General features: G+C 40.0%; 1 protein-coding gene across 1 annotated transcript in view; it reads right to left on the bottom strand.

Annotated features, from left to right (window-relative positions):
* Positions 1–12,540, bottom strand: part of LOC146862667 (uncharacterized) — a 457,539-nt gene that overhangs the window by 169,182 nt on the left and 275,817 nt on the right. Inside the window, exons 21-23 of the mRNA XM_085641888.1 lie at positions 11,921–12,252; positions 8,380–8,513; positions 3,360–3,488 (exon numbers count right to left, since the gene is read on the bottom strand). Of these exons, the coding sequence (XP_085498014.1) occupies positions 3,360–3,488; positions 8,380–8,513; positions 11,921–12,252 (595 nt within the window). The remainder of the gene's footprint in view (positions 1–3,359; positions 3,489–8,379; positions 8,514–11,920; positions 12,253–12,540) is intronic.

Here is a 12,540-nt window from a genome sequence, read left to right on the forward strand (position 1 = left end):
TGTATCCAAAAGCAGCTGTTCAGTACACCCTCCAGAGGAGATCCATGGGTGAGAGACTTCTCCTGCTGAAAATATTGTCATTAGGGGAAGGGTAGCGTGGTGTATTCAATGAAGATCATCTGCTCACAATGCAGCAAAAATAATCTGTCTGGATGCTTTCATGGGCCTATTTCAAAGGTAGTACAACTGTTTGAATAGACAGATCTGGGCCCAAATTTATCATTTTTTCCACACAGTGCAACGCAGCGAGCCACCTTGCTGTGCTGCGCTGCATGAAAGAGCAGGAATGCACCATATGTAACATTTTAAGGCGCATTTTTGTCCTTTCCTGGTGCTGCCGCACTTTTGACTGCCTAGCACCAATGCAGGCACCCTTGCGGCATGGTGCAAGTTGTAGGCAGGATTGGTTTTGTTCAAGGAGGGACACCTTCCTGTACAAAAACAATCCAGAGAGGCATTTTCTTCTTTCTATGTGCACTGAAGAATGAAACACACGTAGAAAAAGGAAAAAACGAGGAGAAATAAAGATATTTCTCCTCGTTACGTCTCAGCTGGGGAGGCATAGCATTTTGACACATTCCAAGGTCTATCACTAATGGTAAATCTGAGAATGCGCCAAAATACATGGCTGGGTGTGTGCGAACATCAACGCTCCACCCATAGAACACCTTCCTTTGGCAGAGTAACGCAAGGCAGGGATTTACGCTGCATTGCTTTACTCTAGATTCATCAAGCCACGCAGGGCCACACAAGGTGGCCTTGCATGGCTTTGATAAATCTAACTTAGGTTTTGCGTCATACCTGAGTGGCACAAGAGTGACGCCAAACCTTGATAAATCTGGCCGCATGTCTTATAGCTATTTTGTCTGAATTTCCACTAGTTACCTGGCTCTGGTTTCGTTCCAGCAAAGAGACGTAAACCCTCAGGAAACATTATTTTATGACTCCACAGTACCTTTAATATCCAAACAAACAAAGTTACTTCAAGCAAGCTACTGATGGAGAACCATTCCAAACTTTTTCAGAGAACCCAGCATTGATGAGTGAATATGCATGCAAAAAACCCATGTACCATGCTGAGAGAGCAAATCATCTTGTGATGCTTATTTTGCTACTTCAAGTAGACAAAACTATATGTTCTGCCGAGGTGTTGTGTTTACTGTACCATGCCAAGAGATGTGGATCGGGGGAGACATACCGTTGAGGTTATGTGGACCCAAAAAACATGAGATTAGTTTGAAGGCCCTGGAAGGATGACTGATTGGTACCAACCAGAGAGAGGTGCAAGATGCAACTGGTAGGAGCCGGGAGAATCCTGGTTAGTGAAAATACTGATAACACCATGGGAACAACTGGCACAGAAAGATCATGATGTTGTGTAAGCCAGCTTTTAGTGTATAAAAGGAGGGGTGTGAATCACTTGGGCAAGTTCACAGACGGAGTCATGCAGAGCCAGTGTTCCTTTTGCGCCATTTCCAGAAAGTGTTTGAAGCGAGCTTCCCAGTGTCAGCTGCCAAAGCAGACTCATCCAGGGACTTAGGGTCTTTTCTCCTACTTTATCATGATTCGCAGAGTTATTATTATGCTTTTGATTACTGTATTTCAATTGTTTTGAGACTGTTGTTAAGCCAGCACTGCAAAGAGAGAGCGAGACAAATAGAGAGAATGTGTGTGTGTGTGTGTCTGTGACTATTTTGCTACTATTTAGCCAGCATTGCCAATGTACGTGATTGTTTTGCTATTGTTTTCATTAAAGTTATATTGTATCAGCTATGTGTGTTGCTCCTTACTGCGTTTCCTTATTGATTTGTACCTGATAAATATAGCTTGGGGTAGTTGCAGACAACCAGTCCAATACATATGTATTTGGGCTGGCTAAATAGATTACGAACTAAAGTTCACTGGTGAACAGTGTTGCATCCACAGTTTCTGCCAAAGTAAGTGCTCACACTTTTCTACATTAGAAGAATATCGATGGAAGGGTCTTTTCCCAGCCAGCAGAATTGATATGGAAATAATTTGAAATGAACTGCACACATAAGAAACACTGCTAAGTGTGTTGTTTATGTTCTCAAAGGCACACATCAAGAATTCACCTTTTCTTTGGGACCTGGTGATGGGCAGAACAGAGACAGTAATTATCCTCTTGGATCTTGCCTGCTTCATACTAAGGGCCCTATTACGAGTTTGGTAGTCCGACCACCATAGGACAGCATCCGCCCCTGGCAGCAGCCCAAGGCGCTGGAGGTCAAAAGACCGCCATATAACGAGTTGACCACGGGGCCGACAGTATCGAGGCGGGGGTCTTGCAGCGGTTTCACAAGTATATTGATGCCTGTGTATGCATTTCGACTGCATATGAGCCAGATGCACACATATGCATGATATATGTGGAAAAATACCTTATACTTGTTACCGGGATTCAGCCCATATGTGGGCAGTCATGGCAATGGGTATATGGTTCATAAAGGACTCATCTGAAGAACGCTGCAAACAGGGTCATAATCCTTGGGATGAAGCTCCTGCTGTGAAGGGGGGATCTGGAGAAAGGGATCCACGTCGAAATCTGCCTGGCAGAAGAAAGTGGTGAGTATGCATCCCAAATCCTTTGTCATCGCCACCTTGAAGCAGGAGGCTCGACCTCTGTGGTCCGCTCATGGATCAGGCAACACGTAATACAGATGGCGGTGCAGTTACCCTGTACTGCCTTATGACAGCTGCCTTTCCCTGACTGCAAACCCAGTGGTTGGTGGTCTGCTGGTGGTCTTGGCGGTCTTCGCTAAGCCGATCCGCCCAACTCGTAATACGGCAGTGGGATCGTCGAGTTCCCCAAGCTCAGACCACCACTGCCGATACAGTAGTCCACTGGACCTCTAAACTCTTAATAAGGATTTAGTTAAAATTTTTCACTCCAGTAAAAATGCCCACCGAGCATCAACTCAAAGGACCAAAGAGAAAAGGGCAAGGAAAGAGTGGAGAAGAGAGGTGTCTTGCATTACAAGACACCTAGCTCATTGTGCCTAGACAGATACATGCAAACAAACGTGTAGAAACATGCACATATACACACTCAATCACACAACTGGAAACATAAAAAGGATGATTTATGGAAACACAGCTCTGCTAAGCAAACTAAACTAAAATGCTTTAAACTAGATGTTGAATGCCAACATCTTTGATAACCGTAAGTTAACACAGCAAGCCATTCCAAAGGTTTGGAGTACTCATTGCTTGCCAGACCACATGGGTCAAAGTTACAGGACACAACATAATAAGAAAATAAAGGACAAACGGCTTTGTCAATAAGGAAATTTGTGGGAAGCAGAATATCGAGTATTAGTTCATTTACACCGTTTTACCTGCAGATCACAATGAAATACTCTTTAGTTATGGCGACTCCTTGGACCGATGCTACTGGATCTTGTGTAGTTAATTTTGCAGCAACAGCTCCTTTCCTGGCGTTGAAGACCATAGCCTCCCTGCCACTTCTGCCAAAGAGAAACATATTCCGTGAGAAGTCAATGGTAGGATACACTGGTTAGTTACTTTATAATGCTATATCCAGAAACAACTGCACCCAGTTTATCCTGCCCCCTCCAAACTGAACAGAAACAGAATTTCCTTTGACAGGATGAAACCTCTTATTACTGTGAACCAAGGAGAAATAGTCGTGCATTCAAAGAAGAACTGCCCTTAAAACTGCTTTCCAAATGCATGCCCGAGAGAAAAGTGACATTGAACAATAAACTAGTAAACCCAGAATTTCAGAATTGAAAGGGTGAGGAAAGACTGTATCTGCAGTCTGTAAATGTGCTTTCACTACATACAAGTAAGCACATACATTATAACATTTAGAGAAGCCGGGCTATACTTATAAGATGTCAGTGTCAAAAGCATTTAAGACTGGAATCGTCCAGTTATTGGCAAACTGTCGTAACTTACTCCAATCATAAGCTATGCTGACTCAAGTGAGCAAATTATAACTTGTTGTTTATTTGCAAACATTGTCATAGGAAACTCACATAGGCATGAGTACATTGTTCTCTACACAAATATCCATGGGAAACTGCTGGAATAGCAATTGAAAGCATTCCTTTTCTAATTCCTGCATCCCCGCTCATGTGCAACTTTCTAATTACTTACTTTACTCGTGAGTCCATCCTACTGGATGTCATGATCACATGTGCTTTCCTGTTTGAAAAAGTGCTGTCCTAACTGAGAGAAAGTTGTGGTTGTCCAAAAACCTGGCAAAAGATGTCCGATCAGTAAAATGCAAAAAACTAAACCTCAAGGAAGCTGCAACTTAGCATAAAAAATCCAATTATCTCATAAACGACTTCAGTGGTGATGGAGCAGGTAAAACAAAATGTTGTATACCTCCTCTAATTTGCATGTAACTAATTATGTAATCATTCTAAAATTAATTTAATTAACATGTGTGCAGTGAAATTATTAATCAACTTTTGCACCTTGATAAACATGAGATACACGTGGGACTAAATTGCTAATTGCATGGCAGAATAATTAATTTATTAACTATAGTACGCAAACTAATCTTAGATTGTGGTGAAATAGTAGACTAGCATGATTTATGTTGCTTTGTGATTGTATGTGCTTTAAATACATTAAATGGTAAGTATTATTGCTTTAAATGTTGCCACAGCTAGGGAAATACTAATATATATTGGTATTAGTGTGGGTTTAAACATTAGCATCTTCATTTCCATATTCTAATTACTGTTATGTCTATTTTTGCTTAAGTTGGCATTTGGGCCTATTAGGCTGCAGTACCCAAGATGGCGTCCTCATCAGCAAATGCCACCATGTGAGAGCAATGATTTATGCGCATGCCCGAACGGCTCTGGAGATCACCAAGTAACTTAAACTTTGACACCGCGTTCCCTACCAAGAACAGTAATCGGAATTGACTGCCAGCCAAATACATGACACGGCAGGAACAGCGGAAGGGACAATACAGAACCTGTGAAACTATGACATCTTTTCCTTGAAGTGCTACATTCATGGCTCTCGCCTGGGAGCTAGAATAAAACTTGACCAGTTACGCATTCTCATGCCAAGTCATCATGAAGAACCGGTTTTGCGCAAAGAAACTTTCAATAACCTACAGATAACCCCGAACTGACCAATCAGAACATTTTCTCTGCCCTAAATGTTGCCGAGTTAGAATGAAGGGGAAAAAAGTTTATAAGAAGCCATCAATTCACCATTGGGTTGGTCTATTGGGTTGATCATTCATGGCGTTGGGTTGCATTGAGCGGATATTAATCCATTGGTTTGCCTTGGGTTTATTTGGCGTTTGAGAGAAGAGTTTGCTGTGCATCCTATATTTCTGCCTGACAGTTTGATCCTTTGCTGTGGGTCAGACAGCCTGTCCGGGGAGTTTTTCCTGAGAATGCAGGGAGCTCTCTATTTGATCTGAGACCATCATCGCTTGCTAATTGGTAACTGATTAATTGTATTTTTCCTAATTAATGATTATTTTTTAAATGATTGATTTCTCTTTAATAAAACTACAAATTTATATTATGAGCTATAGTTAATAAATGCAAACGTAAGGAGTTTTATTGATTAGATAAATAACAATTGAAATAATATGAAACAAGTTTGTGGTTCTTTAATTAATTACAGAAAATACCAAATGTTTTCTAGGCTTTAATTGTGATTTAGCAGGTTCTAATTCACCATCAACCCGTCCAACTAATTGGTCCATCGACCAAGTGGTGGAGTGCCTTGATGTTTAGGTCAGGATTCTAGTGATGTATATATAGAAGGTGTATATAATGTAAATACAATTTAATCCTGATAGGTAATAAGGTACCCACATATCCAGCGCCTTATTCTCTTGAGTACAGATTCGAGTGAGTTTGGTTGACTGATGAATGTGTTGGTGTCATGGGCCCCACCAATGAACGAGTGTATGTATGAGCTGTTGTGACATAAGGAGAATATGCAAATCTTGTCCTCCGCGCTGCATCAGTGGCAAAACAAATGTAATTATGGACAAATAAAACAGTATGCCCCAATTGCTCCTCTTAGTTGCTACTAGTGAGCATCATGTTTTGGACAAGCTTCTTCTTGATTCCTTTTGACGACATAAACAAACTCATGGGGTTCATGAAACCTACAAACTACTCAAACTACCCTCTTCCAGCCTCCATCCAAAGAATATTCACTGCATAACAATCTTCCTATGGTTTGAGTTTTTCTGAAACTGATGGTGAAATAATCTGGGCTGCTGCACAAACCAGGCCAAACTATTATATATGCTTACAAAGCATGAATTAAATAGATAGAGTACAGAGTTATTTAAAGTTGTGTTACACTTCTGTTTTTAATTTATCAATGTTCAAATTATTTAAAATATGGGATCCAACTAAAGCTGTCACTATAGCTAGACTACCTTAGGCAGTGAGACACAGAATTATGTTCAATAGCTTCAAATTAAAGAAACAAGTAGAAGAGAGGGTGGATCTAGGGAGTTAATGACAAAGAAGAGGTAAACTAGAACCAGAGGTTTCTCATCAGGTCAGGTGATTCATGGTAGGTACTGAATTCCGAGAGATCTTTCATGCCGCTAATACTATCATTCTGGCTTTATCTTAGTTGAATTTGAGCTAATGACTAAAAACACAGATCCAGACACCACCATACAATGCTGAAAGTTAAATTCAGTCAACCCAGAATTCCACCCCAAACAGAGGATAATCTGGTTGTTTTTGAAGTACATGTAGGAGTGAGGAGCACTGGGGCACATCTTGTGCTAGATCTGACGTAAAAAGTGGCAGGGACATGACTTGCTCTCTATTAGTAAGAATTAATCTAAGTCATACCCAGTCTCTTCTTCTCAAGCCAACAGTTTGAAGACAGTTTATGAGGAAATTATTTTGTTAACTGTGTCAACGATTAGGGCTCTTACACCGCTGTCTTCTTGAAGATCATGCAGCACTGCTGCCAGCAACGACAAGGCACCTTTTATCAGATGGCAACCAGATTGAAATCCATTCAATACCTCATTAGATTCAAGAGCGGACAAAAGTTGTATTGACACATGGACTGTAAAAACTCCAGGTCTGTTGATGATTTAATTAGCTAAGAAGTCACTGGTACAAATTTAAAGATGTCAGTACCTGTGAGATGTATTTGTCTTCCTTTATTTGTTACTATTTGTTTAGTGCAAACAATACCAGAGAATATCCAGCTTCAAAGCGCCAAGGTACAAGCAACATTAGAAACAATATTGTTAGATTAAAAAGCGAAATAAAATAAAATAAGATAAATTCGAAATAAGATAACATCACAAAACATTACAATATAAGAGGCACAGCATGAAGGAAATTACACTAATAAACTAATAATACAAGTACTGATTTTCTAATAAACAGAGAACATGTTTTTTTCAGATTGCATTTTGAACTCTAGAAATGAATTGGATGGCTATTTAAGAAAAGGTTAAGAATCAGAGAAAATCAATTCCTCCAATCACTGAAGGGCCCTTACTAGACAAGTGTTCAAACAAGAGCCTGATTTCAATGTCTTAAGTGTGGCCATAAATGATCTGCCTAAAGGTATCAGTGGAGGGCAATCTCTCTGCTTGTGACCTTTTATGTCAACCTTTATGTCTTTACATATACACCAATTATTTTTCATCTATGATTTGTACTTTATTTACCCTAAAATACGAGGGCTTAGGATCTTTACTTTCCAAAATGCTGTATTAAATTGGTTACTCTCAGAAGTAACCAGAATGATATGTTCTGTCTCACTTTCAGATCAGCAAATAAATATTAACACAATTATGCACAAAACCAGAAGTTTTCAAATTGGAAGCAGGCACTCGGAGGGCATGAATTGATCTCAAGGTGTTGCTAGGCATTGGCCAGCAGGGAAATCATGCTGAAAACAGTGCTGTAATTTAAGTTATAAGAAAACAAAGCGCCAGTGAGCCACTATGTAATGGGCCACCAATAGCAACTTCATGTCCTCATGTCTAGGATGGGATCAGGTTGTAAAAGAGGGAGAAGAAATAATCCTCAAAGTTCCTCCCCTCGTTTCTGATAAAGGATCGCAATATGAATACTTTTACAATGTAGGGGGGCCAGGATGCCCATAGCACGTTGGCAATCATGCATTTGATTAAATTTTTAAAGTGTTTAATGAACCTAACTGCAATCTTTCAATTGCTCAATTTTATAGTATAATTGTGAAAAATATGTTTGTTATTCTAGGAACCCAGAGATCTTTTTAACACAGAGGATGTGGGAGGCCCAACATCAAAACATTTGAAGACCACTTTACTACACCAATAGTTACCAAAACTCTCAGAACAAAACAAAAGATATAGCTCAAAGATATACTGACCTATAGGCAAAGAGGACATAATCCTTCACTGAGTTCTTTGACACTAGTATGGAGCGATCTTTGTGGACAGGGGTATCATCCACAGGAATTTCCACCTCACACAGGAGCTTGCATGCCTTGGTCAAATCGAAAACCTGCAATATAGACTTGTATTAGAGGTTTTTATATGCTAGATCTCTGCTGATTATTTTGACTCACTCAGGAGCATGTGAAATGCAAACTGAAAACGATGGGCCTGTTTCAAACTGCAGTTCATAATAAGTAAAGTAGTGCACCGTAACTCACATACTGCAGTTTATAATACGTAAAGTAGTGCACCGCAACTCACATACTGCAGTTTATAATACGTAAGGTAGTACACCGCAACTCACATACTGCAGTTTATAACACGTAATGTAGTACTGCAATGCACATGCTACAAAATGCTATTCGCATTCATTCAGGCAGAGAACATTGCCTCTGCCGCTCCTATCTTTTCTGTATGGATATCTCTGCACACAAACAGGTACATATTTTTGTAGTAAATGTGGGAGGTACCCGGGGAGTGGCTGGAAAATGGTAAATACTGCTAAATGAGAAAGGTTTGTGGAAATTTAGGATGGGGTTTAGGGAAGTAAATGCTGATAGAAATACACACCCACAAAAGATTAAGACCATTGGTAATCACAAAATACAATGTTAAAGTTACTGCGGCCATGAAGGTTTCTCAACAGGTCTAAATGTATGGCAGCATAGCTTTGAAGGAACACACACGAGCAAGCAAGGATACTGCAAAACACATTGGAGGAAAGTAAATAAAAAAAACACCCCATTGGAAGTAATTTTAAGTAAATGATTTGTGCATTTAATTTGTAATTGAATACACATTTAATTTGATGAGTTAATGCACTGTAACATGTAATTTGATTAGTTCTAGGTAATTAATAATTATTGTTTATTCATTTATATTTTTATTATACAATAAAATATTTTGGGAATGCTGTTAAAGAATAATACACATTAATCAGTACCCCATCCTTCCAATAGCACAAGCTCCCTCACAGCGGTGGAAATCTCCATCCATATGTGCAAAATTACTAGTAGTAACTTTAAACTCCTAAATCCTGTTTTAAGAGGCTCCATGCGAGCTTAGGGTTTGGAAACATGTCAGTCTACAACTAAGTATAAATCTACACTCTGAAATGATGAATAGCAAAAAACGGTATAGTTACACCTAAGTGTAGTAGTAACTACACACATGGATAAATATATACACATGAATTGGGTTCCTTTATGTTCTGTTTCTCCTTGCTGCAGCTTATAGTTAAAACTTAACAATGAAAACACTGATTGCGTACTCAAAAAGACTCCCTCATATCAATTATTATCAACAAAAACACTTTCCTCAAAATTATGACATTTAGCATTCTTTTTAGATGACAGAAATGCAAACATTTCTACTATAGATAAATGATTGAGACCTAATAGATTAATTATTTCTCCAAACCAGATTACACCATGCATCCAGCCCTGAGGTGTTCCTGTCTCAAGTCCTCAAAAACAGGTGTTACAAACCAAGCACACTATGAATACAAGTCGAAAAGTGCATTGAAATGGATGCACAAACCAGATATATAGTGTCATTCTAAGTTGGTGATGTATTGTAACACTATGAACAATTACAAATTGTGTTACTTTGTGCAATCTAATATAGTGGTACTCAGTAGACTCCGAATGCAGTCACAAATTGGGTCAACAAATGCTCAGGGCTTTTATCATTCACTGTGTGTGATGGAACCATTCTTATAAAACTCACAGAATGTATGTTACATGTTATTAAAACATTGGAATAGGGAGCACACCATTGCAGACAATGGAGTGTTCCATGCTTCTACGGGCCGGTAAAGGCCCGCAGAGCAATATTCCAATGTTGTTTAAACAAAGGCCTCTTGGAGCTCGAGGGAATTTCAATCCCCTCGGGCTCTGAGAGGCCTTTGTTTAATTTGTTAGAACATTCTGCCCTCTAGTGGCAGAATATTCTAACAACCTTATAGAGCTTCGTGGCTGGGCTATACCAGCTATTAAAGTCCTGCTCCCTTGTTAAAGCTGTTAACGCTGGAGCAGGCCTTTAATAGCTGGTGTAGCCCATTACGGCGGGCTATCAGACTATAGTAAAACGTTATGGGCCAGATGTACAGACCTTTTTTCAGCTCACAAACGACCCAATTTACAGAATTGGGCCGTTTGAGACCTGAAAAAATGCATTTTTAAATGTACAAAGCCCTATTTGTGAATTGTTAAGCCATTACCACAAATCGCAGATCTCTTGATTGGGGATGAATGTTTGAGTCATTCAGCATTCCGTACATCATTTGTTGCCGCAGCACTTTTTGGCCTAAGTGGGATGGGTATGCCCAGACATGGGTCCCTTGCTCACTGTGCCACTGGATTCAAGCCAGCCTGGCAGACATGGGGTGTTACCCCAAAACCGGTACCAGGATGCTTGTTGTCTGGTCCAGGGAAGACAAGGGTTGGCAGTTCAGGCTGGACTGTTCCCATGAGCAGCAGGGTCAAGACTGATTTGCATTATTGCTGGGTCCAAGCTGTGGTGGCGTAGTGACCAAAAGAACAATGGATTTAACCCAGATCTCTTGACCGGGGGTGAATGTTTGATTCATTCAGCATTCTGTCTATCATTTGTTGCTGCAGCACTTATTTAAAAAAGCAGTCACAGACATGGTGGTCTGCTGAACCCAGCAGACCACCATTCCTTCGAGTGCCGGCCATTTTTAGTGGGTAGCAAATTGAGACCTGCCTCATGAATATTAATGAGGCAGGTCACTTGCTACCAATTGGGAATTGTAAGCAGTGTAAAACACACTGTTGTTCATAGCTCTTTGAGATTTCCTCATAGCGAATCGCAATAATTTGCTATTAGGAAATCGCAAACAGAAGTCTATGTGCATATGGACTTATGTCCTTAATGCAGCTGTATAATGCCTCTAGTCTCAACCTTCACACAACCTCTTTTGAGCTAGTCCTGGACTGTTCCACGCTAGTCTTCCCATGATAGCAGAGTGCAAAACAATGTGGAAACTATGCTGTGCAACTTTTAACATGTTTTTGAGCATGTATTTGCATCTGACTATAACACCCAAATGCTGTAATGTTGTTACCTCATAAAGTGTGTATCCTCGAATTTAAAACAGGAAACTAAATAAACACTGAGTTGGCAGTCTACATCAAGCAGAATTCAAGAGTTGGCTTTGGATGTTTTACCCAATGTCAATATCTGTATATCTAAATAACAGATGAAATGGCCTATTGTATGAAATAGGAAAATTGATTTTCCCATCATTACTTTCTATGCATGAGCACAAACAGGAAACCGTGATGAAACTCTTTCGAGTATAGACATACAAAAACACAAGCAGATTTTCTGCCAGTAAATAAGTTAAATACATTAGCTATTGTGACCTAATGCTCAGTATGTGCCCTTATTGTGTCTGAAAGATCTGGATGTTTATGTCTCATTCAACCAGGAGAAACTAGTTTTTCTTACCTTGACCAAATGGCTCCCATCAAAGAATGCCAGAAGCAGCTTGCCTTCCATGGCTGAGGTCAATATGGGTGCATCCAAGAATCCTTTTGCTGTATGTATCACCTTCCGCAGGGACAGATCCCAAACTTGAAAGGAGTTGTTTTCAGTGACGGCGACCATCTTATTCTCCTGGCATACGGTAATGGAGTCAATGTTCCGTCCAACTCCATGGAGTGTGAAGACTGCTTTTCCAGAAGGCAAGTCCCACATCTTTAAGGTTCCATCTTTAGAGGCTGTGACTGCCATAAGCTCTGCCTGTGCTTCTCCGAGAGCAGTTATTCTGTCTGTGTGCCCTGGAAGTTAAGGACAGTAAATGATGAGTACATTTTTCTAATCACAATAAAGCAATCAGATACCCCAATAGGGATCACTATTGTAAGATGCAAGCTTTTGAACATTTTCAGTGAATTACGGAACTAAGGGCCACATGTACATTTTAGCGGTGGTTAACTGAGAATCAGGCTGTTTGCGACAGCTGAAACACCTTTTGGCATGTACAAACCCTATTTTGTGAGTCGGTAACTTATTACCGACTTGCAAAATAGGGTTTGCGAGTCGGTATTAGGAAGGGGAGTGCCAAG

The sequence above is a fragment of the Triturus cristatus genome, chromosome 2_2 (assembly GCF_964204655.1).
Source record: "Triturus cristatus chromosome 2_2, aTriCri1.1, whole genome shotgun sequence".
Classification (NCBI taxonomy): Eukaryota; Metazoa; Chordata; class Amphibia; order Caudata; family Salamandridae; genus Triturus; species Triturus cristatus.